The sequence below is a fragment of the Drosophila ananassae genome, chromosome 3L (assembly GCF_017639315.1).
Source record: "Drosophila ananassae strain 14024-0371.13 chromosome 3L, ASM1763931v2, whole genome shotgun sequence".
Classification (NCBI taxonomy): domain Eukaryota; kingdom Metazoa; phylum Arthropoda; class Insecta; order Diptera; family Drosophilidae; genus Drosophila; species Drosophila ananassae.
This window is the reverse complement of record NC_057929.1, coordinates 5,744,910-5,771,224: the sequence shown is the minus strand read 5'-3', so window position 1 is coordinate 5,771,224 and position 26,315 is coordinate 5,744,910. Positions and strand designations below refer to the sequence as shown.

At 42.2% G+C, this 26,315-nt stretch overlaps 11 protein-coding genes across 12 annotated transcripts; 6 read left to right on the top strand and 5 right to left on the bottom strand.

Annotated features, from left to right (window-relative positions):
- The first annotated feature begins 296 nt into the window (after positions 1–296).
- On the top strand, positions 297–2,469 carry LOC6494912 (nucleosome assembly protein 1-like 1). Of its 2 annotated transcripts, none has more exons than XM_014907585.3 (6): positions 297–423; positions 955–1,049; positions 1,110–1,578; positions 1,640–1,780; positions 1,847–2,032; positions 2,099–2,469. In XM_014907585.3, the coding sequence occupies exons 2-6, from the start codon at positions 964–966 to the stop codon at positions 2,321–2,323; spliced, it is 1,107 nt and encodes a 368-aa protein (XP_014763071.2). In that variant the 5' UTR covers positions 297–423; positions 955–963; the 3' UTR covers positions 2,324–2,469. The 2 variants fall into 2 exon arrangements, with proteins under 2 accessions (XP_014763071.2, XP_044571305.1); XM_044715370.1 differs by lacking the exon at positions 297–423 and adding an exon at positions 670–758.
- On the bottom strand, positions 2,461–3,952 carry LOC6495720. Its single transcript, XM_032450954.2, has 7 exons — positions 3,750–3,952; positions 3,634–3,691; positions 3,426–3,574; positions 3,295–3,367; positions 3,049–3,224; positions 2,662–2,995; positions 2,461–2,602 (listed from the first exon to the last, which is right to left on the bottom strand). The coding sequence occupies exons 1-7, from the start codon at positions 3,940–3,942 to the stop codon at positions 2,506–2,508; spliced, it is 1,080 nt and encodes a 359-aa protein (XP_032306845.1). The 5' UTR covers positions 3,943–3,952; the 3' UTR covers positions 2,461–2,505.
- A 143-nt stretch (positions 3,953–4,095) lies between these two features.
- On the bottom strand, positions 4,096–9,186 carry LOC6495719 (histone-lysine N-methyltransferase 2C). The gene is made up of 9 exons (XM_001959398.4): positions 8,477–9,186; positions 8,300–8,422; positions 8,072–8,241; positions 7,827–8,017; positions 5,812–7,772; positions 5,609–5,750; positions 5,216–5,547; positions 4,846–5,154; positions 4,096–4,788 (listed from the first exon to the last, which is right to left on the bottom strand). The coding sequence occupies exons 1-9, from the start codon at positions 9,069–9,071 to the stop codon at positions 4,151–4,153; spliced, it is 4,461 nt and encodes a 1,486-aa protein (XP_001959434.1). The 5' UTR covers positions 9,072–9,186; the 3' UTR covers positions 4,096–4,150.
- Positions 9,187–9,555: 369 nt separating this feature from the next.
- LOC6494913 (protein-L-histidine N-pros-methyltransferase) lies at positions 9,556–10,881 on the top strand. The gene is made up of 2 exons (XM_001959397.4): positions 9,556–9,729; positions 9,793–10,881. The coding sequence occupies exons 1-2, from the start codon at positions 9,637–9,639 to the stop codon at positions 10,621–10,623; spliced, it is 924 nt and encodes a 307-aa protein (XP_001959433.1). The 5' UTR covers positions 9,556–9,636; the 3' UTR covers positions 10,624–10,881.
- LOC6495718 lies at positions 10,761–12,244 on the bottom strand. Its single transcript, XM_001959396.4, has one exon. It carries the CDS (start codon positions 12,242–12,244, stop codon positions 10,874–10,876), a length of 1,371 nt encoding a protein of 456 aa, XP_001959432.2. The 3' UTR covers positions 10,761–10,873.
- Positions 12,245–12,402: 158 nt separating this feature from the next.
- On the top strand, positions 12,403–14,196 carry LOC6494914 (regulator of nonsense transcripts 3B). Its single transcript, XM_001959395.4, has 3 exons — positions 12,403–12,590; positions 12,650–13,795; positions 13,855–14,196. Exons 1-3 carry the CDS (start codon positions 12,486–12,488, stop codon positions 14,113–14,115), a joined length of 1,512 nt encoding a protein of 503 aa, XP_001959431.1. The 5' UTR covers positions 12,403–12,485; the 3' UTR covers positions 14,116–14,196.
- On the bottom strand, positions 14,071–16,948 carry LOC6495717 (DNA ligase 1). The gene is made up of 7 exons (XM_001959394.4): positions 16,793–16,948; positions 16,669–16,731; positions 16,270–16,614; positions 15,583–16,215; positions 14,902–15,527; positions 14,602–14,847; positions 14,071–14,542 (listed from the first exon to the last, which is right to left on the bottom strand). The coding sequence occupies exons 1-7, from the start codon at positions 16,807–16,809 to the stop codon at positions 14,175–14,177; spliced, it is 2,298 nt and encodes a 765-aa protein (XP_001959430.2). The 5' UTR covers positions 16,810–16,948; the 3' UTR covers positions 14,071–14,174.
- Positions 16,949–17,088: 140 nt separating this feature from the next.
- On the top strand, positions 17,089–18,301 carry LOC6494915 (mRNA-decapping enzyme 1B). The gene has a single exon (XM_001959393.4). The coding sequence runs from the start codon at positions 17,200–17,202 to the stop codon at positions 18,271–18,273; it is 1,074 nt and encodes a 357-aa protein (XP_001959429.1). The 5' UTR covers positions 17,089–17,199; the 3' UTR covers positions 18,274–18,301.
- Positions 18,302–18,533: 232 nt separating this feature from the next.
- On the bottom strand, positions 18,534–20,502 carry LOC6495716 (hemolin). Its single transcript, XM_001959392.4, has 4 exons — positions 20,329–20,502; positions 19,329–19,519; positions 18,990–19,267; positions 18,534–18,926 (listed from the first exon to the last, which is right to left on the bottom strand). The coding sequence occupies exons 1-4, from the start codon at positions 20,375–20,377 to the stop codon at positions 18,659–18,661; spliced, it is 786 nt and encodes a 261-aa protein (XP_001959428.1). The 5' UTR covers positions 20,378–20,502; the 3' UTR covers positions 18,534–18,658.
- A 1,411-nt stretch (positions 20,503–21,913) lies between these two features.
- Positions 21,914–23,256, top strand: LOC26514243 (serine/arginine repetitive matrix protein 1). The gene is made up of 3 exons (XM_014908507.3): positions 21,914–22,097; positions 22,161–22,184; positions 22,251–23,256. Exons 1-3 carry the CDS (start codon positions 22,069–22,071, stop codon positions 22,900–22,902), a joined length of 705 nt encoding a protein of 234 aa, XP_014763993.1. The 5' UTR covers positions 21,914–22,068; the 3' UTR covers positions 22,903–23,256.
- Positions 23,257–24,173: 917 nt separating this feature from the next.
- LOC6494916 (homeobox protein ceh-17) lies at positions 24,174–25,486 on the top strand. The gene is made up of 3 exons (XM_001959391.3): positions 24,174–24,600; positions 24,706–24,899; positions 25,192–25,486. The coding sequence occupies exons 1-3, from the start codon at positions 24,327–24,329 to the stop codon at positions 25,375–25,377; spliced, it is 654 nt and encodes a 217-aa protein (XP_001959427.1). The 5' UTR covers positions 24,174–24,326; the 3' UTR covers positions 25,378–25,486.
- The last annotated feature ends 829 nt before the right edge of the window (positions 25,487–26,315 follow it).

Below are 26,315 nucleotides of genomic sequence, written 5' to 3'. Positions count from 1 at the left end.
TTAAAGATAAAATAATAAGATTAAGTAAATTAAGTGTGTATTTTCCCAATGTTATTCTTAAATGTGTTTGGCATTAAAACTGAAGCATTAACCCTGAATATGATTACACCTGTTGATCGTGTTTTACCTGTTGATCGTTGAAATTATCAAATAAACTTAGTAAAATATGTAACATATTGTTGTTAATTTAATAATAAAAACTGAAGAGACAAGGGCCTTCATAAGATCATAAGAAAAAGTTGCTCGTTGGGTTCTATTATCATCGATTGATAGTCCCATCGATAAGCTTGCAAGTTTTAGGTCTTCAGGCCAGCGAAACTTGGCCGACGACATGGCAACCCTGGCAATCTCTTCTTCTTTTTTCCGTCGGCGTCGCTGCTGTGCTTGTCGGGTCGTTTTGTCGTTCGCTTTCTGAATTTAAAGGTAAGTTAAATTATTTAAATAATCTGTGTGGGTGGTGGACAGCGAGAATGGCTTTCGCAACGTGCGTTAATAATAATGGTTACATTAATTGAGAGTGTCGCAGCGCGCCTTGTTCCGTTAGGCTTGTAGGCGTTTCTGCTCCACCACGTGTTTTAAAAGAGCGCAATGTGTGGTAATTTGATTGAAAGCGTACATTTGTATGTACGGGCGTGTGTGTGTGTGTGTGAGCAGAAATATATTTGCACCAGAGGACCGGAATGGCGTATTAGTTTTTAAAATGGCTCTGGTTGTGTGCGAATGTTAACTATATAATATTAAAGGGCATACATGCATATGTAATTCAATTTTTAATATGCAATCGACCCGACATTCCTTCAAACTTGCAAATTTTCTCACACACATACATATGTATGCACACGCCGATGCATCCTTTGTGTCCTTCGATGTCTGTACATCGTCGCAAACGTTTAATATTCTTGGAATTTAAAAAAAGTAATAACATTTTTTTTTTTTTTTTTTTTGAAACTCTAGTAACTTAAAATGGACGCTCCACCAGAGGGAACTGTTGAATCCGAGTCCTGCAACGAAGTTGAGGACGAGAAGTCTGGCTCCGACTGCCAGTCGATGTAAGTATGACGACATTCAACGATTTCAAGGCAATTGCTAAAACAACAACCTTGCAACAGGCCCGCTTACATGAACTCAGTGCTGCGGCGCCAGTACTTGCAGCAAATGGTTAAGGTTCTGCCGCCCGTAGTCCAAAACAGAATCACGGCTCTGAAAAACCTGCAATTGGAGCACCTGAAAATCGAAGCCGATTTCTTCGAAGAGGTCTACAAGCTAGAGCGAAGCTATCAGCTCAAGTACCAGCCGTTGTTCGACAAGCGCAAGGAAATTATCGAGGGTACAGTAGATCCCGATGTAGAGAAACCCAACTGGAAGGAGCCAGAGCAGAATCCAGAGATCGATGGCGAAATTGAAGTCTTCGAAGAAGCCTTGAAGACCTATAAAAATATTCCCCAAAACGCCAAGGGTATACCCGGTTTCTGGCTGACGGTTTTCCGCAACACTGCTATTCTCTCCGAAATGGTGCAACCCCACGACGAACCAGCTATGCGAAAGCTGACTGATATTTCCATCAAATACGATAGCGGGGTATGTTTCTCATTCATTTCACCTGGCTCTAAATATGTTGACAGACGATCTTTTTTTGTAGCATTCGTATACCCTGGAATTCCATTTCGATAAGAACGAATACTTCACAAACACGGTTCTAACAAAGCAATACGTTTTGAAGTCCACGGTCGATCCAGAAGATCCATTTGCCTTTGAGGGACCAGAGATCTACAAGTGCTCGGTATTTTATTCTTTTTCCTCAATTAATTATTCAATTAATTGACAATGATTTACTTTTCTAATAAAGGGATGCACCATCAACTGGGAGAAGAAAATGAATTTGACGGTGAAGACCATCAGGAAGAAGCAGAAGCATAAGGAGCGTGGCGCAGTGCGCACCATTGTCAAGCAGGTCCCAACTGATTCCTTCTTCAACTTCTTCAACCCACCCGAGGTTCCAGCCGACGAGGAGATCGATGATGATTCCCAGCAGGTAGGCCGGCCCTCTCCTGATAATTTATTTAAATTTTATACTTAATTCGTATTATATTCTCAACAGATTCTTGCAACCGATTTCGAAATCGGACACTTTTTGCGCGCCAGAATTATTCCAAAAGCTGTGCTCTACTTCACCGGTGACATTGTCGATGATGAGGACGATGAGGATGAGGAGGAGTTTGAAGGCGAGGACGATGACTACGATGATGATGAGGAACCACCAGCAAAGGGCCAGAAGGCGGCTGGCAACAAGAAACAGTCCCCCAATGACTGCCCTAATCAATAGATATGGCTACTATACCGATTTAATGTAGTGTATATATGCATAATTCAAATTTGATTTGAAATATATTTTTGGTGAATTAAAAATAAACTACAAACAAGTATGAGCTGAAATCGAATAAACTGCACAAGAATTGATATCAGATACTACATAATTGATATTTTTATTTTATTTTTCTTAAGTTTTTATCCTTTATTTTTTACCAAAACACTAAGTTCCTTTTTTGATAAATTATAGGGATAATGTAGACTGGTCGGAACAAAAATTTGTCCAGTGACTTGGCTGAGAGAAACACGGATAGTTGAGAGAAATGATCGCTTTCCAATGGATTTAAGTCTTACCTGTCGAAGTTCTCCTCGTAGCCGACTGTGTATCCATTGGGAATCTTGGCGGCCTTTTGAAAGGACAGACATTCAGGGGGCGTCGAGTTGAGGGCATAGAACGGGTAGTCGAAGGTGTTGATGTAGATGTCAACGCAGAGTCCATGGCTGCCCAGATGCAGTTGACTGACCACCGAAGGCTGCTTCAGTCCACAGCTGCCTAACATGATGTTTCGATGGCAGGAGTAGATAAAGGTGCCTTTATCCGCGCTAGAATGGAAGCATTGGACATGTTTTCCGGCCTTTGAGTGGTCCACTGCAATTGGATCGAAGCCAGGTCCAGCCATGTCACAAGCTGAACAAAATAAGTATAACTGATCTGATAAAAAAGTAATATAATTTAGTTACTGTCTATGTTTTGGATGACATGGAGAGGCCACAGAGAACGTCCCACAGCCGATGCCAGTTGTCCACCAAAACTGAATCCAAACATGTATCCTCTTTTGGGGTCGAATCCTTGGTTTATTAAAGTCAGTATAATGGAAGTGATGGCTTTAGTGAGGGTATCAAAGTTTGTATATAATCTAAAAGATTTAATAGATCATTTTTAATAAAAATATATATTTTAAACCATTTTTTATTTAACAAACTTACCGCATATAAGAAGAACTGGCCACTACACTGTAGTCTATGCAAATTATACAGCCTCCACGATAGAAACTTAGGCCTTATAAATATATCTTATATTTAACTCATTAATTTTTTAAAAATAAAAACTGGCTTACGGTCAATTAGCGAGATGGACCATTCGTCAGCACAGCTTTGAATCCATCCATGAAGAACAATGGCAAACTTGTCCGAGGTGGAACAACCTGAAGCTTTGATGTTATAATTGTCCACAAAGGCAGATGCTTCCAAAGTTTTCGTGTTGTTTCTTAAGAAAAAGAAATATATTTATCAATTAAAATTAAGGTAAAATTATCTAAAACTCACTTGTAAAATATAACTCGCATAGTCTTCTGAACATCATACTTGGTTCTCTGGAGATTTTCTTTCGAGAATCGATAATTAAAATTGTAAATTTCAAATAAACTTCATTTCATACTCACCCAAAGTCTCGTTTTGACGATTATGGCTTTGGGATTGCTTTAAAATCGCATACTTGAGGTTCAATCTTGAAAACGCCCCAGAAACTAAAAGGTTAAAAATGTAAATAACAAGAGATAGGTGTAAAATACCGAAATATCTCATGTTTCGGCTATCTATTGACCCCACCAGCAGCCGAAAGTGAAAAGGTAACATGCGTACGACTTTCACATAAATGGAAATGAGAAATCAATGTTGATATTTTGAGAAATCGCCGGCGATCTCCCGCCCTGTGACCCGATTAATTTGATTTTTGTTTTTTTGTGTGAAATTTAATGTTTGAAAACAGGAAATTATTAAAATATATTGTTAAATATTGCATTTCTTTTTATTTTTATTTATGTTGGACAGTTAGTTCTATTTCCTATGCCGAACACTTTTCATTGTCATCAAAATCTAATGAGTTGAGAACATTTACGTCTAATTCTGGGTCCGCGTATTCTAGAATATTAAAATCGTCTCCCATCTCGGAGGTAAGCGACTTCAGGAGATCATCGTCGTCCCCTTCCCCGAGCCCACCAAGCAGATCACTAAATCCAACATTCTCCAGTTCGACAGCAGAAGCAGCGCTTTCCTGGGGCTCGCCCATCTTAACCTCTTGCTCCAAGGTCCTGCCTTCCGATGGCTGAGATTTGCCGCTTATGCTCATCATTGGATTGTTCTGCGTTATCGGCGTATTCTGCATCATGCCCATTCGCAGGACATCATTCTGTAGGAATATATCAGAGTTGTTGCCCATTAACATCGGTTCCGTACTGTTCTTTTGCAGTAGGTTCCTTAATTTTTTATCCCCAATCGGTTCGGCGCCGTAAACCGAATTTAATTCTAGTCGATTATCAACAGTGGCCATTTTCATGGTGTTCGGGGTAGTGGCCTGCACAGTGGTCCTCTGCATGGTGGCCTTAATCACCAGATTCTCATTTACGTTTGTCATTATCTGATGCGGGGTGGTTGGCTGTGCCGGGCTACTAACATAGGTGGCCATCTCGTAGGCATTTCCATCTAAAAATAAATTAATTAATTGCCTTTCAAACATAAACTATAATATTTTGAACTTACTGAATGTGACAAACATGTTGGACTGGTCCTCTTTTAGTTTGGGCTGCTGCTTCCACACTCTTCCCATTTCCTCCTGCTTTTGTGGCTTCGGTGGCATTGGAATTTTGTTCTGCTCCCGCCTCTGTCGCAGTGCCGACCTATTGTCCTTAGCTTTTTGCAGGAATGGGGCCTTCTTGTCATTGCACAGCGAGCGCCATCGCTTCAAGATCTGTTTGCAGCGATCGTTCCAGTTCGGGAAGAGTTCCTTTAGGTTCGGATGCTCCGTATTGGCGTACAACACTGCCGAAATGGTAGCCATGGGTCCAAGATCTGACAAAAAGGATTGATATAAGTATGAAAAAGAAATAGTTGAGATTCCCTGAATTCTTACCCTCATCTTTGCGCATTTTCTCAGCAGTTTTTTGGGTACCAGCGTTTAGATTCTCGGTTGCTGGCTCGGCCACTTTAACCTCTTCATCTGGCCTCTTGTCAGTCTGCATGATGACCTGACCCATCATGCCCTGCATTTTCGGCTTATTGGCATTTTGTGCGTTCAAATTCAAGTCCGATGGCTGATGGAAGTGAAGTTGCTGTGGTGGATTCATCTGCGGAGGATTCACTGTCATGTTTCCTGGCAAATACATTTGGCTGGGGAACTTCTGATCCTGTGGCAGTTGTTGTTGCGGCACCATGTAGTTGTCTACCAGGACAACAGGTGATTCTCTGAAAATGATATGCCAGCGGATTAGAAGAAGACTAGTCTTATATTAAAGTAGAGACTCACCGCATAGGCTTCTCTAAGATCTCAGCGGGCGCCACCATGTTGACAGAGTTTGTTCCGTCCAGCTCGGCAATGTTGGGCGAAGTTAGGGTGTCAAGGGGATGCCTGTTGGTCAGCACAGTTGTCATTTCAGTAAGTGAGGGATCTGAAACAATGAAATTAATGCATTAAAATATAATTTTAACAGTTAAATATAAACTGTTTACCAAAAACATTGGCAGTAGGCGTCATTGGTGGCTTTTGCTGGATTCCCATTGACATTTGCTCGATGAAAATGGTCTTGTTTTCGGGAACAATCTTCTCGGCCTTCACTTTCTTAAGTGTTTTTGCCGGACTCTTGGTAACAGGCGGGGTTTCTACTTCGGGGCCCTTGCCTTCAGGTCGCGTAAAGTACATTTTCATGGAGGCGTCGATTTCATCGGAAGAATCTGACTCGGCCATGACCACTTCGCCACATTCCAACAGTGGCTTCCCAAAGAAGGCCTCTTGCAGGTACACGGGATACGCTTCAATCAGTTTGTTCTTTTGCTTTTTCCGAATGATTTTCTTCTTTTTGTCCATGATCATGAGGGCATTCAACTGATCGGCTGCCGCAGCTTCTTCACTATCCTTTTTCAGGCCACGATTCCGTACAGAAAACCCGCCGATGCCAAGTTTTTGCAAGTTACGCTGGCGCTTTTTGCGGAGGATGTGCACACCCTCGTCATTGGTGGAGATGGTGAAGCCCTCGGGAATGGCGTTCTCCGTACCATCCCATACCATTCCGTCTTTGTATTTTTCACTTTGCGCCTCCTCCGCCGCTTCCGCCTGCCCATCCTTGCCATTGCCCATGGTTTGTCGCATCTTCCGCTTCCGCTTGATCTCCGTGGAGAGGGACTTGATCATGCCCAGTCCGCTCTCACTCAGGCAAACGCCATCGATCCAGTGCAGAGCTTCGGGGGCAACCTCAGACATTTCACTGGCCAAAGTCATATTGTTTCTATCGGGGAGACCTTTTACGTCCAATCCTGATCCCGCCAGTGTGGCGTTTAAAGATGTCTTGCTTAAGTGCGCCTGCAGACCGGAGCCAAGAGCATCCCCATGCTTGGACTCCATCAGAGACAACAGACTCTTCGACGCACTGCGACATTTCAGGCACTTGTATATGTTGCTGTCGTAGTGGTCGATGGTTAACTGGGCGTTGACAGTGTCGCAGAGGAAGTGCGACCAGAGTTCACAGTGCTCACATTGGATAATCATCTCGCCGTTGGCGTACGCACTCTTGCACACATTGCACGCGGATTGGCTGGCACACGGCGGACACTCGGGCATGTTGGAGTCGCCAAACTCACTCTTCTCGGTGGGATTGCGCCCACACTTCTGGCACAGCGTGCAGAAGGAGCATTTCCAGTTGCCAGTGGGCACTGTTTCGAGCGGAGGATTCACGCAGTAGATGTGGTAGGAAATGTCGCATTCGTCGCACAGTAGAAGACGCGCCTCGTCATTTTTCTTTCCACATCCCTCGCACACCGTGCAGTCCAGACATCGCCATCCCTTCTGGAGGATGCCCCGAGACGGTTTCACGCCGGCACAGTACGGATGGTAGCACTGTCCACACTGGGCACATGTGATCATCGCCGAGTCGCTCTCAATGCCTAAAGAACCGCACATTACACAGATGTCTTGGGTCAATATATACTTGTCGCGAGCCGAGCACAACAGCATCTTTTTATCGCTTGTCAGGTCGGTGTCCATGTTGCGATTGGGGCATCGATCGCTTGAAATGCTGGGCAGCGCCAACTGGCGTCCCTTTCCGCGTGTGCTGCGCTTTTTGTTGATTTGCGACATCACTCCCATGCGCTGCAGCACAAACTTTCCGCTCTTGCCCCGAGTACTCGGAAAGCAGACCTTCTTTTTCCCAACTGAGAATTTCTGAAAATCGTCCATAGATGCATCGATGTTGGGCTTTCCTTCCAGTGGATCAATCTCAATGTCCTTTAGACTTAGTTGGTCGGATCCAGAGTCCATTCCAGACAATACGATGGAGTCTATGGCTTGTTGAGACTGGCCTGGACCCGCCGGACTGCTCTTGCAGTTTGGACAGACGTAATCGTAGTCAGGATTGAGTTCCTTCTTCTTGTGATAGGCCGTCAAATCCGCCTCTTCATCACACGTACTGTGCACGAATCTGAAAGCAAAGGGGTGGTGAATAAAAACATAAATCAAATTCGGAAAAAATTACTTGTTACACCAGCTGCACTTGACCATTTCCTTGTGGGACGCTGCTCTATAGGCTTTTTGGCAAATGGGGCAGGAAAATCCCTTGTTGCGCTGCTGATAGCACGAATCGCAGATTGTGTAGTGGCTGTGCCAGCGCGAAGAGCTTCCACCACCAGGCGTTCGTGATCCACAATCCGTGCAGACGCGACACCGCTGAAAAAAGTATGCCATTTATTTCGAAATATATGTCAGATAGATTCAATTTACATTGCACTTCCATCCGTATTTGGGAATAGCTGAAATCACAGGTCGCAAGCACGAAGCATGATATATCTTCTGGCACTGCTCACACTTTACATATTTCAGGTCATTAGAGTCCTGTACTCTACAGATCTGGCATTTGGTGCAGCGCGCGCAGTTCCAGCCAGAACGGGTGTCTAAAAAACAAGATGTTATAGTTTTTTTTTGGAAATTATAGGAAGAATATGAACTTACCTGGCAAGTTGGCCAGACCAACACAGGTGGAATGGAAATGGTCTCCACAGGTACTACACATAATCAGCTTGGACAAGTCCCCCAGCGAAGAACACGTCAGGCACTCTACATTGTTGTCGCTGCCTGTAATTTATTCTTTTTAGCAAAATTTCTCATAAATTTAAACGAAAAACATACATATTAAAATCACTTGACTTAAATGTTCCGTACAGAAGACCGTAAAGCTCTCCAGGATTAGGAGGCAGCCTGCGGCCGCCGCACATGGCCAATGGTGCACCTGTCGGCATTTCATCTTGCAGTTAATAGAGGCACCATAGCGACCGCAGAAGTTGCACTTTTGTTCCAAAAACTCGGCAAAGTGACTAGCAAAGTACGCTGCATCCGCGTCGGTTATCTGGCTCTTACGCAGCGACCACATTACGCACATACGGTGCACGTAAATGAAACCCTCGTCCAGAAATTCCGCGGGATGCACTATCTCCGCCTGACCAATCTTGTCCAGCTCATAATTGCAATCGCTTGTGCTGGCTGGCGTCTGCTTGGTGCCATAGAATGGCCTGCATCCGTCCTCCTTCAGCCGGTCAGTTGGATACTTTTCCTTCAGGTCATTAGGCGCTGGCGCCTTCAGCTGCAGAATAGCTCCCTGGCCCAAGGCACTTTTCTCACCGAGGTTGCATAAACAGCACACCTTTCCCGGAAAATTTTCCGGGAAATACGGTAATTCGTCGCTGGTAGGCTTCTCCTCCATGTTCGCAACCACGTTAATACTCATTTCAAATGCAGTTTCATTAAAATAACAACAAATATTACAGCCGCCGCTTATTTTGTATACATTACTCGACTGCAAAACAAAATGGGCCCGTGTGAAGGGCCTTAGAGTTATCGGACACCCGACAAATATTTCAATTGCGAGTTGGCTGATTATGTATTTGGAGCATTAAGCTTTTATTTTATGCACATTTTGTTACAATACACAGAGCTTATTTAAAATCCACTTTATATTTATTTTATTTTACATTAAAAATTAAATCTGTTACTAATTAGTATTTTCTCCACTCTCTAAAAGCTGCTAGGCAAACTTTCTATTTACTTTTCAATTTTCAATTGGGTCAATTACATTTAGTCAATGATTGTAAAGTATTTATATCGAAATTAAGTAATTTATAATTAATGTTTTACTTATGAAAAGGGTTTATCCTATAATTTCAAAAATCCTATTAAAATTTAACTGTTGTCTCGATATCGATAGACCTACTTATCGCCCATCTCTATTGCTTTAGGAATTCCTGGTTAAATGCATTTGTTTAGGGCTTAGAACATGTAAATAAACGAAAAAAATGACTTTATATCGCCCACGAGGTACGTTGGCCCGTGTCATCCATGCCAAATTCCACAATGACAATTCCTTGGAGAACATAGACACCACAAAGGTTCGTGTCTCGTCGTTTTTTCTTTGATTTAAGTGTGTGTACATATGTATGTTTGCTTTGCAGTGGTATTCCCTGGCGCACGAGTTGCCGCCTAGATTTCAATCCAAGTTCGTGCCCCTCGAACCGGATGCCACCACCGTGAGCTGGCTGGAACGGGCCAAGGCCCTCTCGGCAAACATTTGGACCCACCTGTGGCATGCGCTAGCCAGGTCTATTCTCCAGTTCTTCATGACCCAGACGGACATCAATGGATTCCTGAAGCGCGGATCTATGTTCATCTTGTCTGAAGCACAATTTCACAAACTGCTCGTGGCTGGTGGATTTTCACCGAATCCTGGACCTGAACCGGTCACAATGCTGGACATTGGAGCTGGCGACGGAGAGATTTCGCTACGGGTGGCCAATACTGTCTCCGAGCTCAGTGGCACTTCTGGGCTTCGAGTGCTTGCCACTGAGGCCAGCTGGACCATGCGGGAACGTCTTAAAAAACTGAATTTTAACGTAATTACCGAGATAGGAGGGCTGCAGAACGTAGAATTAATTTTATGCCTTAACGTGCTGGACCGGTGCTTCGATTCTTTTCGGCTTTTGGAAGAAATACACGATGCTCTCGCTCCCAATGGACGAGCCGTTGTGGCGTTAGTCCTTCCATACATGCACTATGTGGAAACCAATACATCCCATTTGCCACTGCGTCCCCTACTCGAAAACTGCAACAACGGTCGTCAAAGTTCTTTCGAGGAAGAGGCCGCCAGATTCCTCGAACTGCTAGAGAATTGCGGATTTCGCGTCGAGTCCTGGACAAAGGCTCCGTATTTGTGCGAGGGGGATCTGCACCAATCTTTCTATTGGCTAATCGACCTACTTGTTGTCATTTCAAAGAAGACATTTTAGATCAAAGTATAGGCTACTTCCAAATCCAGGCATCGTTCACAAATCTTAATGAAACTAAAATAATAGCGTTTTTTCTTACCTCGAAATGAGTGGCTGCGTTGATAAACTGAGCATTTATACTTATTAAAAATGTAGGCTATGCGAAATAGGTAAACAATTTATTCTTAAAAAATTACCAAAAATGTAAATGGATAAACCATGTTTAAATTAATTATTAAAGTGTGAGATTTCAAACCTCGAAACAACGATATTAACTAATCGAACTAGTGAACACAATCTCGAGGTAGTTGTTATTATAAACTATTATCTCGTTGTCTTCAATAAATGGATTGTATAATGGTAAAATTTCGCGATATGGATTCTCCATAATGTTGAAGGTTCGTTTGACGGCGATTTTGTGGTCCCTGGCCAGTACTTTCACAGCCGTAAAATCCGATAATGCCTTGGCCTTAGATAGGGATGTATAACAAATAGGAACGCCGTAGTTTTGAAGAATTCCAATCAGGCATTGCTGCCAGTCGATGGAGTCCGAGTAAGGACTCTTAATGGGCAATTGCTTAATAAGTTCCTCACTAATGTGGCTCATACAAAGAAAATCTGGTTGTAAGAGAAGAATTAAATTCGGATTCGCCCTGTTGATGGTTGGAAATTCCGCAAAGGTCGACTCATAAAACCTTTTCTCAACGATTCTTTTAGATTTTCTGTCCCGATAGACTTCAGGACTTCTCTGATCCAGACTTGGTCCAATAAAATATAGTTCTAATTTCATGATTCTTTGGTACATTGTTAATAGAAATCTTAGATGCATCTCTTGGAAGTATCTCAGATGGTCATCAGTGGCTCCCATCACATAAACGATAACAGGTTTGTCACGATCTTCGTCGAAGGAAACGTGTTTTAAGGCATAACACATGCTTGCAACTCCACTAAACGTGGAACACGTGCTGAAGACATCATACTGGTCAAAGTTGATCCATGGATTATCGCTAACTGGAATGGAGGTTGCTTGAAAGAAGGTGTCTATAAGATGACTCTCTGCAAGATCAGTTATGGGCTTGAATTCCTTTATGTTAAGTTTACTGTCCAGTTGGCGAAATGGGCTGGACATCATGGCAAGGGTGCGGCACTCCTCTCCCCCGTGACAAATCCTGTCTTCATTGCGATGATTCTTGTGGCAGTAGGCCACTCCGCCGCATCCAGTACAGGCTTCTAAGGGATTTGTCCGAAGGCAAACTCTGCAAACTGCTGGCTGGCCAATCAGAATATGTTCCCTCCATAAAAGCGGTCGCCGTAACTTGACCTGAAGGATAAGTTTGAGCTGGCAAATGACCAACTGCAGCTGTTTTAGGCCTTCAATCCTTCCGTGAATCAGAAGCGGATGCCTAATCCTCTTGAACTTCATGAGATCGGCCAGCACCTGGCAGAGAGGTTCGTGTTCTTCGCGATCCTCTACTAAATGGGAAAGGCTACAATATCGCTGCATTTGGCATCCTTTGCAAGTGACCTGTGCAGTTCCATCATTATTGGCCAACGAACAGAGGGCTTTTGAAGTTTTGGCGCCATTTCGAAAGCATATAATGCAATTGTGTGTTGGCCCATATGATTGATTTAAGCTGCTCATGCTTCGAGGTACATTATCTTCTAGTAATTAAATAATAGTCAATGAAATGAAACGACTTTAGGAACCCATTATAAGGTTTTAAAAATATTCTCACAGCCTACTAGTTCCACTATCCAGTCAGCTGGTGATAACTTATCTAGTGTTGTGGAACTGGAACCCAACACTGGTTCCGAGCGAAAGTTGTCATCTCTAGCGGTGCGTTCCACATATTGTGTTTTGTTTGGATTTTTTTTAAAGAAACATGTCAGAAGTTGTGGCTGAGGAGAAGCCGAAAGGCGCCAATCCAGATAAACCGAAGACAGGCCGTCGCAGGGACAAGAAGGATAAGTCCAATCAAATAATCAAGGTAGAATACTTACAATGTCATTACTCCTACAAGCGTAAAGTCCACCCCTCCTCTTGCAGATTGTTGTTCGGCATTTACCGCCAACTATGACGGAAAGCGAGTTTCTGGAGCAAGTTGGTCCGCTGCCAGAAAATGATTACTATTACTTCTGCCCGGCAGACTGGTCTCTGGGCCAGGAGGCCACCTGTCGCGCCTACATAGACATGAGCCTCAAAGATATCAGCGATGTGCTGCAGTTCCGGGACCGATTCGACGGATACGTGTTTGTGGACAACAAGGGCTCCGAGTACATGGCCATCGTCGAGTACGCCCCCTTTCAGAGCTTCTTGAAAAACAAGGCGCGCAATGACGACGCCAAAGTAAACACCATTGAGAGCGAGTCCCACTACCAGGAGTTCATCCAACGTCTGGCAGACGAAAGGGAGGAGGCCAGTCGCCTTGGCGACGTCAAGATCGACTTCAACTTTGAACGGCGTTTGGATGAGAACTGCAAATCCACACCTCTGCTCCAGTACCTTGCGAATAAAAAGGAGAAACGGCGGGAGGAGGCGCGCAAGCGGAACGAGGAGAAACGGAAGCAGCGCGAGGAGCAGAAGCAGCTCCGCCAAGGGGAGCAGGGGGAGGGCAACAAATGTAAGGATGTCAAGGACACTGGTGCTGCGGGTGACAACAAGAAGCCCGTGAAGAAAGACGGCAAGGATCCTCAGACCGCAGCCCAGGGAGCAGAGGCCGGAAAGGCCTCGCGCTCCAAGCGACGCACAGAGCGTGATCAGAGGCGTCGCGAAGAGCACGAGATGCGAAAGCAGGCTCGCGAACGTGACCACAAACAAGACAAGAAGGATAAGAAGCCGGATCGCCAGGATAGACCTGAGAAAGAGAAAGGTCCAAATGGCAAGCAAGGGAAACGGCAGCCCAAGGATCTCTCGAAGACTGACAAGGATTTTGTTATACTTAAGAAGGAGGTCAAGCCCGAGGCTACAGATCTGCCATCGACCTCAAAGGAAAGTACGGTCGAAAAATCAACCGAAAATAGTGACGTCCCAGACTCTGTGAAGAAATTCATTCAAGCTGCCGGCAGCATTGCGGACAAGGAGGAAACTACTGTGGCTCAGGAGGCTACAGGAAGCTTTAAGAAAGCTAAAGAAGATCCCGCCCCCAAAAATAATAACTTCCGTTCTTCAGAGGAGCGCCGTATCCGCAATAAGGTTTGTCACAAGCTTACATTCTAGAGAATTCTTGACTAATTATGGGAAAATATTTTCAGGATCGTCCCGCGAGAGCCATTTACCAACCGAAAGCGCGTCTGCAACCAGGATCAGAGGAATCGCGACAAAATGCGAATAAGGACGGCTCCGAGGGGGAGGCAGATGTGGCCGAGGAGAAAACATCCAAAAAGAATAGGCGTTCAGGTCGGCGCCAAAAACCGAAACCGCAGGAGAATAAGGAAAGTCAGGACGACGGACGTCGTCTGTCCAAATCGTCTGAAAGCAGCAACAGTGCGCATTCGGCCAGCCACGCCAAATAGGCGAAAAAATGTACTTTTATTGTTAAATAAATGTTACAATCTGAAAAATGCGAGTTCAGTCAGTAGAACTCATCCTCTAAATCCGTTTGTGTTAGGGTTTTTTGGTTGTTCTTCACCAGGTCTTGGGACTGGTACATGTGCGCCACCTGATTCGCATCTGTGGCATTCTCGCTGTTCTTGTCGTCTCTGATGCGAATAAATCTGGGGAATCGCAGTGAAATGCCGCGTTCCCCATCAACGATACCAATGGCTGCCCGATGTATCGGGCTGAGAGACAGATCAGCACACTTGATCTCCCACACTTGCACCGGTTCGAACCAGTGGTCCGGCTCCAGGCTAGAGTCGTATCTGTAGTAGGACTTGGCACTGCTTATTACATGTTTTCCCAAAAATTCGGAATGTGTCTGCAGATCCTCGTCGGTGAAACCTGAAATGGTGAGGTATTTAGAGGTTTGTTTTTGAAAAAATCGTATTATTTATAAAAACCTGTTCCAATTTTGCAGATGGTCTGGTATTCCTCGTTTTCGGTATCGTAGCAAGCCAATAAAAAGCCACCGTAGGTGCCAGTTCTCTTGCCCTTGCCTTTGTAGCCGCCAATCACGACGAGATCCAGGGAGTCGCCCACATTGGAGATGTAATCCTTTTTAAGCTTAAGCCAGTTCCTAGATCTCTTTGCGATCTCGTAGGTTGCTTCCTGATCCAGTGTTTTAACCATAAGACCCTCACAGTTACCTAAAGGACAATGGATATTTAAGAAACTCTATTATTAGCTTGGTTATCTCGAACCTTTAACCGATTCCTCTAGAAACTGTTGCACCTCATCTATATCGTTAGTGTTTAATGCAGTCGCGAACTGCCACTCCCCTTCGACTTCTTGAAAATGCTCATTGAGTAGTTTTCGACGCTCGGACAGAGGCTTTGTCACCAAGGCCGTGCCATTTATGTACAGGAGATCGAATATATAGACGCAGACTTGAACTTTGATTTCTTCAATATCTACGTTCTTTCTTTTCCGAGTGCTTAGCACTTGGAAGGGCAGGATTTGCTTTCGTTCCACATCCCAGGCAACGATTTCACTGTCTATTATATAGGATTCCACTGGGCACTTGAGGAAGTTCTTGCTTCTGGCAATCAGATCCGGATACTTAGCTGTGTTGTTTTCAGAGTTCCTGGAGAATATGCTTATCTCCCCCTTCTCATTGCAGTGAATCTGGGCCCGTTCTCCGTCGTATTTCCACTCGCACGTAATGTGCATGCCTCCGAATCTTTCGAAGACCTCGTGAACACCCTTAGTGGGCTGCGCCAGCATAGGTCGCAGGGGCATGCCGGGATGCATGGGGCAACGTTCTTGAAGTTCCTTAATATCATACTCCAGAATGGCAGGAATAATTATGTCGTAGTTGGGACATTGACTGAAATGAACTCAAAATTATAGAAATATTAGATTACAAATTAGGACCACCCCACCTGTAGGCTGTTTTCAGCAGCAACGTAGTCTCTGCAATTTCATCTTTGTAAGCTTCTGGCACTTTGCTGGCTTTGCAGTCACCGATGTGATTCTTCTTGACCAACGCAATGGCTAAAGCCGTCAACAAACTCTGCTCGGCAATGCCAATTCGCAGCTTGCCGATCAGGGAGCGGATGAAGAAGCGGGCCTCAGACGATCGGCAGGACACAAAGACGTTGTAAACAAGATCCATCTTGGATTGACCCGATATTTTGGCGATTTCCCGAAGCTTGCGGAACACATCTCGAATATTTAAAGGAGCGGGTTGGAACATCATGCGCTGGGAAACGCGGGACTGCTCGGCCACAATGCCCAGGTCGCCAATAAGTTGTGTTTGCGATTTGATGTGCGCCAAGTTTCGACCGGTGGCTTTGCAAATGGCTTTCATCAGCGTAGTTTCGGCCACTCCCAACTCCAAGCCCTCATAGGCAGGAGCCAATTGGTTAATACTGAGATACACGCTGGGCACCAGATCACTGGGGCTGACCAACATGACCGAACAAAAGTAATTGCTCAGTGTGTCGATCATTTTCAGGCGCCCTTTTGTCTCTTCAATGACTTGAAATGTCCGAGCCAAGGCCAAGTAAGGAGTCCTAGATATTGGAAATCATAATACAGCTGTGGATAGATACATATGGAACACTTACACTTTCTTGGACGCCCAGTAGGCATTCTTGAGAGGATGGTAAGAATCTTTCGAGGGATCATAGTTCTCAGCGTCCTCTTTTCCGTCCTTCGACGTGGAGACCAGGCCGATGGTTGTGACTTTCCGGTCAGCTTCTTTGTTCTCTGTGTCCGACTCATTTTTTGCATCATTGGCTGCTGCAGGCTTGTTTTCCGTATCCTTCTCCACCTTTACGCTTTTTGGAGCATCAGGTGATTCTGGTGGATCCACAGTCATTGGTTCTGGCTTCGCTTTAATTTTAGCTTTGGGGGACTCATCTTCAGTCTTGATTAATAGTTTCTTTGTATCTTCTGTTTCAGTTTTTATCCTTAAAAACAATAAATGCCATTAATTCAAGAATTAAATTATTAGGATAACTTACTTGGGAGCTTTCTTTGGTTCCGGCGACTCATCTGGAACATCAGATTTCCTTTTGAAAAAGGATCTGGAAACAAGGATAAGATAAGAGATAATTTTCTAGGGCGTTATAGAATCGTAATATTTACGTTATGGACTTTTGCATTGTGATGCAGTGCAGCTTCCAACAGAATATATAAAGTGTTGCTCTGCAGACACGATTCCCGCCAGTTTATTTGAAGTGTGACCAAATGCGCTGCAGACCGAAAGGCTAGAACTTAATTGTTTTAAATTTTTGAAAGCAGCCAGCTTTATTATAGACGTAATATTTAATTTTGTGTTAATCTCGAAACTTAGCAATATAAGTTTGAGAAACATAATTCTTCCTTAATCGGAAAATATTTTTATCAAATAAAAGGATCTTGGTGACAACACTCTGGTTTCGCATAGTTATCGATATATCGATAGCAGCAAAAGGGAAAATTGCGTATATACGTAAGGATTTGTTGAATTCATAAATAATTGCAATAGGCTTGATAATCACCACAGCGACACCATGGCCGACGAAAGCATTACCCGAATGAACCTCTCAGCCATCAAAAAGATAGATCCCTACGCCAAGGAGATCGTGGACTCGTCCTCGCACGTAGCATTCTACACCTTTAACTCGGCCCAGAACGAATGGGAGAAGACCGACGTCGAGGGAGCGTTCTTCATATACCACCGCAACGCGGAACCGTTCCACAGCATCTTCATCAATAACCGACTGAACACCACGTCGTTTGTGGAGCCAATCACCGGCAGCCTGGAGTTGCAGAGTCAGCCGCCGTTCCTGCTTTATCGCAACGAACGCTCGCGCATCCGTGGCTTCTGGTTCTACAACAGTGAGGAGTGTGACCGCATCAACAGATTGGTGAACAGTCTTCTGAAGAACAAGGATTCGAACGGCCAAGCTCCACGGCCCGCTCCCTCCACGACGGCTAGTTCCAAGCAGGACAACGCCAGCATATTCAACATGCTGAGCAAAGCCCAGAAGGAGTACAACGCACAAATAAGCAGTAGCGGTAGTCTGCCGAAAACACCACCGGAGAACGTGACGCCTGGCAATGTTTTAAAGTTCTTCGAGTCGGCAAAACAGGCAACAGCCGATGCCCTGTTTCACCGCGTCCAGCCGCTGTCCGTGGATCAGTTGGAGAAGCAGCAGCGCGCCGCAACGCCTGGCGAGGACCTTATTCCATCAGCGGCCGAGAATCGATTGTCGCCCTTCCAGAAGGCCCAGTCGCTGAATTCCCAGTCCCTGTCGCTACTGAGCGAGCTGAAGATCGGCAGTGCTCCGACATCCTCGGTGTTGAATGAAGACGCCGGCAAGTGCCTTCGACGCCTGCTGGCGGGCGATAAACCGGAAATAAAGCCGGCGTTGATGCCACCCACAATGTTTGACGCGCCCAACGGCAACCCGGAGTTTACGCAGCAGCCCAAGCAGACGGTGCAGCCCCTGAACTCCACGCAGTTCGTCCAGGCCTTCACACATCTCATCCAGAACGACAAGGAATTCGTTAACAAGCTGCACAAAGCCTATCTAAACGGCTGTTCCAATCTGCTATTGGATTCGAGCCCCACATATCAATAAACCGAAAAACACAGATTCCCGAATTTCAGCCAATCGTTTTTTTTTTTGTCGTTACTTTGGAAACAAAAATAGATAGTGGACTTAAATAGCCACATAGCCGAATAACACTGTTAAGCTACAAGTAGTGGGCAAAAAAATAAAATTGTTGTAGTTTTAAAAATCCATAAGATTCTAATAGATTCTGCCAAAATCCAGAGCTATTTTCGATAATGTCCAAAACATCTATAGAAATTTGAAGCCTTTAAAAGTTAACTACGTAGTTGGTTTTATGAAGTATTCGTTTTTATTTACAAAATGGATAGCTACGCCGACAAGGAGCGTTCGATGGCAAACAGAATATAATAAACATAATTTTAGTAACAATAAAAATCAACAACTGGTTTATTTAAATTAAGACTTTCAATTTAGAAAGCAGATAGTACAGAAAGCAAAACAACCACAGATTAAAATCCACATGACTGATACCCGCAGATCCCGATATTGTGAAAGTGGTTAGATTCTTGGCATAGCCCTCAAAGGATACCGTGCACTGGTAGGCGTCGGGATCTTCGTCGGTATCGTATACCGCCACAACGGTAGTGGCATTGAAGTAACCATCTTCGTCCTCCTGGACACGAGGTATATCTTTCATGATAACATCCTCATCATTAGACCTGAGATGTAAATGTTTAAATGAGATGTAAAATAATCTATTTATGATAATTTTAATTTCTTACATTATTGTAAGGATGGGTCTGGGATAAATATTGGTCACGACGCACTCCAGTTGCGTCTCGTTGTGGATTTTGACTTGGTTCAGCTGCAAGGTGTAGTTCCTTGTGTCAATGACTTGAACTCTTTGGTGATTGATGAAAGTATTTGCATTTGTTTGGACCACACACTTATAGTCGCCAGTAGCACTGATTGTGGGATTAATCAGAGCCAGTGAACTGTACTGTTTGTTGGGATCTGTGGAGCTCTCATAGGAACTATCAATCTCATTTTTATATTCAGGCTGAAATTACACATACATAAATTAGTGTTTATTTATTGTTATTTTTATTGAAAATCCTTACGATTGGAGCTGGTTGTTGTCCGCGAATCCACTGATAGATGGTCTTGTCGTCCCTAAACCACTTTAAGGTGAGGAACATTGGATCATCTTCGATCTCGTATTCACAGTCTAATATAGTTGGTTTCATATCCTCATTTTCAAGGGCAATAATCATCACATCGGACTCATCTTTGGTGGGATAGCCAAGAGCTTCTACAGAAAATAAATAAAATTTGTTTTCAAAAACTTGCAACTGCGAAATTGGCACATCTTTGTAGGTTGAAGAGATAATTTTTAAAGACTTGTTTGGAATATTGTGTATAGTCCGCCGTCCAAATCCAAAATACACATATCACCAAAAGTATACAAACATATAGAATTCGCACCTATATAGATTTGGCGAAAAGCTTATATTTACGAAAAGAAAAACTCAAGAGAACAGATGCTCATTTTGTTTAAAAATAGAAGGCAATAACAAACAAAAACAAGAAAATTTAACATTTTTCATTTGGTAGTTTGTCATGTGTACATTTTTTACACTTTCTCGCCAGTCTATTTAATTACTTTCTCTAGAAAAGTACAGTTCCAGGAAGTATTTTTGGAAATTTTTAGTAATATTTCAATATTATAAATCATTATTTAACATTAGGTATCAAAAACTTGATGTCTAAGTCATTATTAACTTAAGTTTTTTGAAGGTTTCAGTTCACTTTCTAATTCACCGGCAAAAGTTACTTCAAATTAAAGTATTATTTTTGTAATTTTTCTTTAAACCGGCTTAGTTTTTTTTTGAAATTACTAGCGTTTTTACTCAAAACCGCCGTGTGGCGGTTATATTTATAGATATCCGATTTGTCATTATTTTTCTCAAGGTTTGTACGATGTACACTCGTTGTGTTTGTATGAGCTTATATACGTTTTTTGTCCGATGAAATGATTTCATTTCTTAATTTATAAATATTATAATTTTCCAATGCTAAATATTTTATTTTACAGCCAGAACTGTCATCCTGTCGTCGTACCTCCATGGAATAATCCAAGTGCAAGAATGACAATCAGTAAGGACTCCATAACGGTCTATTTACACTTCCTACTCGTACACAGCACGTACAACCACGACGGACTTTCACATACGGATTTCTAGCTTAACGGTCTGCTCGGCATGGTACATACAGCACAACTAAATGCTTTTGGCCACGAGAGATCCCAGTACCCGATCCGAGAGCCAAGAGGCCGAGAGCCAAAAAGCCAAACCACCCAGCGTAACCATACATATTTTTCTCGAGATAATGCCGGACCTAATACTGCCACTTCCTCTCTGGCCGATCGTGTGGCACACGATCCTCGTCGCCCCTTTGGCCCATTGTAGCCCGTGCCACTTGTGCATGACTCTGGTAGAATCATTATTATATGTATGTTTTGGGGGAGGGGATCGGTGCTTGCAGCTGCTATAGTAAACACCCGTGCCTGGGCCTATGACTGAAAGCGGGGGTTGGAAAACCTTTACGCTTCGATACTCTCCGCTGCTCCTAGTAGCCGTTGACTAGATGACTATTTTAAAAACCAGTTGGTAGTCGGCAGACACCTACAACCACTTGCCATTTGGTCGGAAGGAAAAGTGTTTACGACCCTTACAGGACATTCTTTAACTGACCAAGGTCCTGACAAACTCCTTTGTCTTCAACCACCACCCTATGTAAAATGTAAAAAGAATATGATAATAACTAGGTTGCTATAGCGTCCCGAAATAGGTAATAGTTTGGTTAAATTCTACGGAATTCCAGGTAAAAATTTTGTTGGCAGGTTTTGATATAGATTAAAGGGGAATCAATTTACAATTCGTTTAAGGTATTCCGCTCAAACATCGGATGGGAATTGGCCAAGATATGGGCTTGGTTTGGGGCCAAAAAAAAGAAAGAAATCCGGCATTTCACAAGGGGGTCCATCAGAAAATTTTGAAAAATAGGGATCGAAAATGTTGTTGCCAGGTTTTAATGCAGGTTGAAGGGGAATCGAACTACAAATCGATTCAGGTATTCCGCTCAAGGATCGGGTGGGAATTGGCCAAGATATGGGCTTGGTTTGGGGCCACAATGGAAATCCTGCATTTCACAAGTGGGTCCATCAGAAAATTTTGAAAAATAGGGATCGAAAATTTTGGTGCCAGGTTTTGATGCAGGTTGAAGGGGAATCGAACTACAAATCGATTCAGGTATTCCGCTCAAGGATCGGATGGGAATTGGCCAAGATATGGGCTTGGTTTGGGGCCACAATGGAAATCCTGCATTTCACAAGGGGGTCCATCAGAAAATTTTGAAAAATAGGGATCGAAAATTTTGTTGCCAGGTTTTGATGCAGATTGAAGGGGAATCGAACCACAAATCGTTTAAGGTATTCCGCTTAAGGATCGGATGGGAATTGGCCAAGATATGGGCTTGGTTTGGGGCCAAAATAGAAATACCGGATTTTACAAGGTAATCTTCATAATCATGGCCTTCATGGCCAATATAAGTGGATCTATAAGTTATAAATAAGATCTAAACTTTGACATGTGTAAACATTTTTATATTAAAGTTCATGGTCAATTCATGGTCATATATTTTAGGGCTCTAGGTACGATCTGACCATTAAAGAAAGATGACGTGTCATTCATAATTGCAACAATCGCAATTCTACAGCAATGTGGCAACGTTACTGAAAAGAAAAGCTTGTCATCGTTGCTAGTGGTTGAAAAAAAAGAGGAAAATTTGGCAATTTAGAAAATGGGCCTATTTAAATACTCCATTGACAGGTAAATTAGTTTTAGAAAGTTTGTTTTAAACGGCAAGTAAAGAATAAAAAACGTTTTTTGCAGCACCACGTCGTTTGACGCACAAAGGTATATTTTTATTTTTTTTAGAAAACTTACAGTAGATAGGAACAATTAAAATGTTAACTTTTTCAGCCTTTTTATAAGCTTCAAGTTTAAGCAATCAATAAGCACTTTCTCCAGGCGCCGGCCATATAGTCCTGTGATGCCTACAAGGCGCAGCATGCCGCCAATGAGAAGTCGGCGGTACAGTCCTCCGATAAGTTCCCGGCGAAACCCATCTGCGTCGAGAAGCGGTCGAGGAAGTCCTGGTGAGAGATTCAGGAGCAGGCATTCGTCTTCCAGGGCCGAACGAGAAGGCCAAGCGATGAGATCCCGACGTAGCCCATCGCCTTCCAGAAGCGAGAGATCCAGCCCTTATAGGAGTTCAAGGCGCAACCGATCGCCTTCCAGGGGAGGACGAGGTGACTCTTCAAGGCGGTCATCACCATCAGGGAGCAGACGAGAAAGTCCTCCCACGAGCTCCCGACGAATCCTATCGCCAAGGAGCCGCTCTCCGGAAAGATCCCGACGCAGCCAACCGCCTATCATGAGCGGTCGAGAAAGGCCACCGAGGAGCTCAAGGCGCCATTCATCGCCATTCTGGGGCGGACGAGGTAGGCCAGATAGCAGTTCTCCGAGGCGTCCAAGCCATCGCCCATCGCCTTTCTGGAGAGGCCCAGGAATTCGTCCGATGAGCTCAATAGGTTACCTATCATTCATAAAAAGGGAGCCGGAAAGCCCATAGAGGAGATAAATGCGGACTTCATCACCATATCTTTCTGATAGATACATATGTGGTAGACCTACACCAGCTTTGTGGAAGTTTACTTTAACCACGACAGTGTTTTCTTCAAAAGACTAACGCGATATGCGTTCCAAGTCGTTGGTTAACGAAAGAAAAGCAACTTCACGCTACCATGAAAGTATTTAAATACAATACCCGTGTACCAGAGTATACGTAAATGGAAACCTTTAAGCTACTTCTATTCTTTTATCAGAGAGAGATAACTTTTTTTCCTTTTTTTTTCAATTTTTCTTATATTTCTGCGAATAAAATAACAATTTCTTTTTTTGTAATTTTTAATAAATTAAACAAACACTTTTAATATACACTTTATGGAATAGTAATCGATTTTAATCAGTCTTTTTGTAGCCACTCTAAGCCGTTACAGAATTAACATCCGTGTTAGATTAACGTCTAAACAAAATAAGATCCAATCAAACAATTGTTTAATCAATTAAGCAAGCACTTATCCCTGCAGGAGGGTGTTTCATGTGCACAAAATTGTCCTTCAATCAGCTTAATATCCTGGTACATACCAGAAAAGATAGTAAGGTGTCCTTTGTTCATTGTTGGTTGGTACAAAAACATTTGTTTTATAACATTCGACAAAAGTTTATGAATAAAAACCAACTGACAGATACTCTTTCATTTGCTTTAAAACTTAAATAATTAAAATTTATTATGCAGATATCTGTTAATTAATTTTTTAAAAGGTTAGAAAGATATTAGTAGAATTACTTTAATTTATTTTAGTTCTAAATATCATATTTCTGGTGTTTAAGGCTGAAACTGGCTTTGGAAAGAATATTTGAAATTCTCTTTGGGTATTTCGGCAGAAGATTAATCTGAGTGTTGCTTTTTGAGGCCTGTGAAAATTGATGCACTCGAAAAATAACCCTAAAAAGGATAATAACAATGTCCTGTACTTATTTTGGTTCTAAAAACTCTGAAATATATGACTATTGCATAAAATATTAAGCTTTTTTATAGCTTATTTGTTAGCAAAAATTAGTGTAATAAAATTGAAAATTTTGTGAGTGATTTATATGTGAATTTTTAGAAATAATCGAATTTTGTGACAGTGGATGGCACGCGCCGCTTCATCCAATTTCCACCCTTATGTCGAGTGGAGCTCGTTAGCACCGCCTCCAAACGCGGAAACGAATGAAATTTTCCGTCCCTTTCTCCGGAGACAAGTGCAGCATCCTTTTTCGTCCAAAGGCTGTATAGTTGATACAATCGTAATCGAAGCTTATTTATTCAAGGGCAGTTAAAAATTGTGTTATCCGCGCTAACTATAACTATGTGTTTTATTGAGCAAATGTCTCACTAACGTCTAATAAAATTCTTTATGTGGTGCATAAATTGTACAAGTTTGTGGTGCAATGGAATTTTCATTCTTAAATAAGACCAATTTTGACAAGGACTGCTTGTACAACGCTAACTCGGAGTTCTACAACAATAATACCAATGGCGGACTATCTGTCGCGAATCACATGAATCATTATAACCTAATGATAGACTCCAGCTATAAGTTGTGTGCCAACGAGACGGCTATAAGGAGTTCCTTAAACCAGGAATCGAGCTTACTATTTTCTAAAATCACCACAGTTTCGGAGTTTTACCCTGGAACTCACAACATTGCGTCGTATAACTCAGGTTACTAACTTAACATTATTATTATGTGATTAAATGTATAACTTAAAAGAATCCTTCTAAAAATATTCGTATAAAAGTTCCAACTACAGTGCCATTTAGTTTCAGATTTCCATTTAAAATCCTATGGAGATGAAGGATTGAGTTTGACGGATAAATCTAAACAAAGACGTATACGAACCACATTCACATCGAACCAACTCAACGAATTGGAAAAAATATTCCTAGAGACCCATTATCCCGATATTTACACCCGAGAGGAGATAGCATCCAAGCTACATTTGACTGAAGCCCGAGTCCAGGTTAAATAAATCTTAATACCATAATAACCATAATTATCCTTCAAACTTATTTCAAACAAAAACTACAAACTTTAAACCTCTTATTTACTTCTTAATCAAATAGTTTTTTTGAAAATATAAATCATTTTAAGAAAGGATAAAGAAGGATTTCCAAAAATGATATAGATTTTAAATAAAAATGTTCTATAAACTAATTCTGAAAAATAAATGAAAAAATAACCCTAGCAGAATTTCTTTCAGAATGATTGTAAATACCTTTAACAATTTCAAAACTATTTTCTCAATATTTCAGGTTTGGTTCCAAAACCGAAGAGCCAAGTTTCGCAAACAGGAAAGACATGCCATCTACATAATGAAAGATAAATCCATTAAGATGGATAGTCGAAAAAATCCTGGATCTGGTTCGAAGTACTTAAGTCCGTCGCTGAAAGGATCACAGAACTCCCGTCAAATGAAATGCTTATATGATCAAATATAGAAATCCCTATCAATGTAAATACTAATATACATTTTAAAATATAATAATTTTGATATTATTTTTACTATCTATTTTGGAACGAATTTGCGTTAAATAAATAAGATCTGTGTACCAGTTTTTGGCTCTTTTCTTGGAATCTCCACTCCAAAATATCTAAAATCAACCAGCCCGAGGGACATCTGCTATAATGTTGGAATCAGGGCTCAGCTGATTGAAATTCTATGGGAGTGACGATTGAGGGTGGAAAGGTCATCCGAACCGTGTAAATTGTTGACACTTACCCATGAGTGGGCATGAATTCTATTCAATTAACATTTGGTTTCGGAGGATATAAAAGAATTATGGGAATTTAAGGAGCTTATAGAGTGGCTTGTATACGATGTTCATTTTATCCTCGAAACACGTAACTCGTTAAGGAAAAGGGGAATATTTATGAGGAACCAATATTTGTGTGATTTCGAAGTACCATCTGTGCAAACATTTTACCCCAAATGTTAAGATTCATATTTTTAAATATATTTAAATAAAAGTCTACGAATTTCTCGAAAAAATTTCAGAGGTTCTTCATATTTATTTGAATATAGAGTATTGCTTATAAAGCAAAATTATAAATGCTTATAATTTTATTGTTTAAATTTACTAGAAATATAAGAAATATAAAAATACATATTAGTTAAAACATATGTAGTATTTCGTTGCTATTATCCTTAAGTTTTTATTTCCTGTTCCATTTTTACTGTTCCAACAATTAGAAAATTAAAACCACATAACAGTACAACGATTTAAAATATCATATTTTGTTTTATATTTTATCGTAGAATATGCGTTTTTTTTCCTTTTATTTTACTTTGTGATAAATATAATAAAAAATAAACAATTCTTTTATTTAAATATTCCTTTCCCTTAATTTATTTTTTCTTGATTTGATTTTTGCCCTG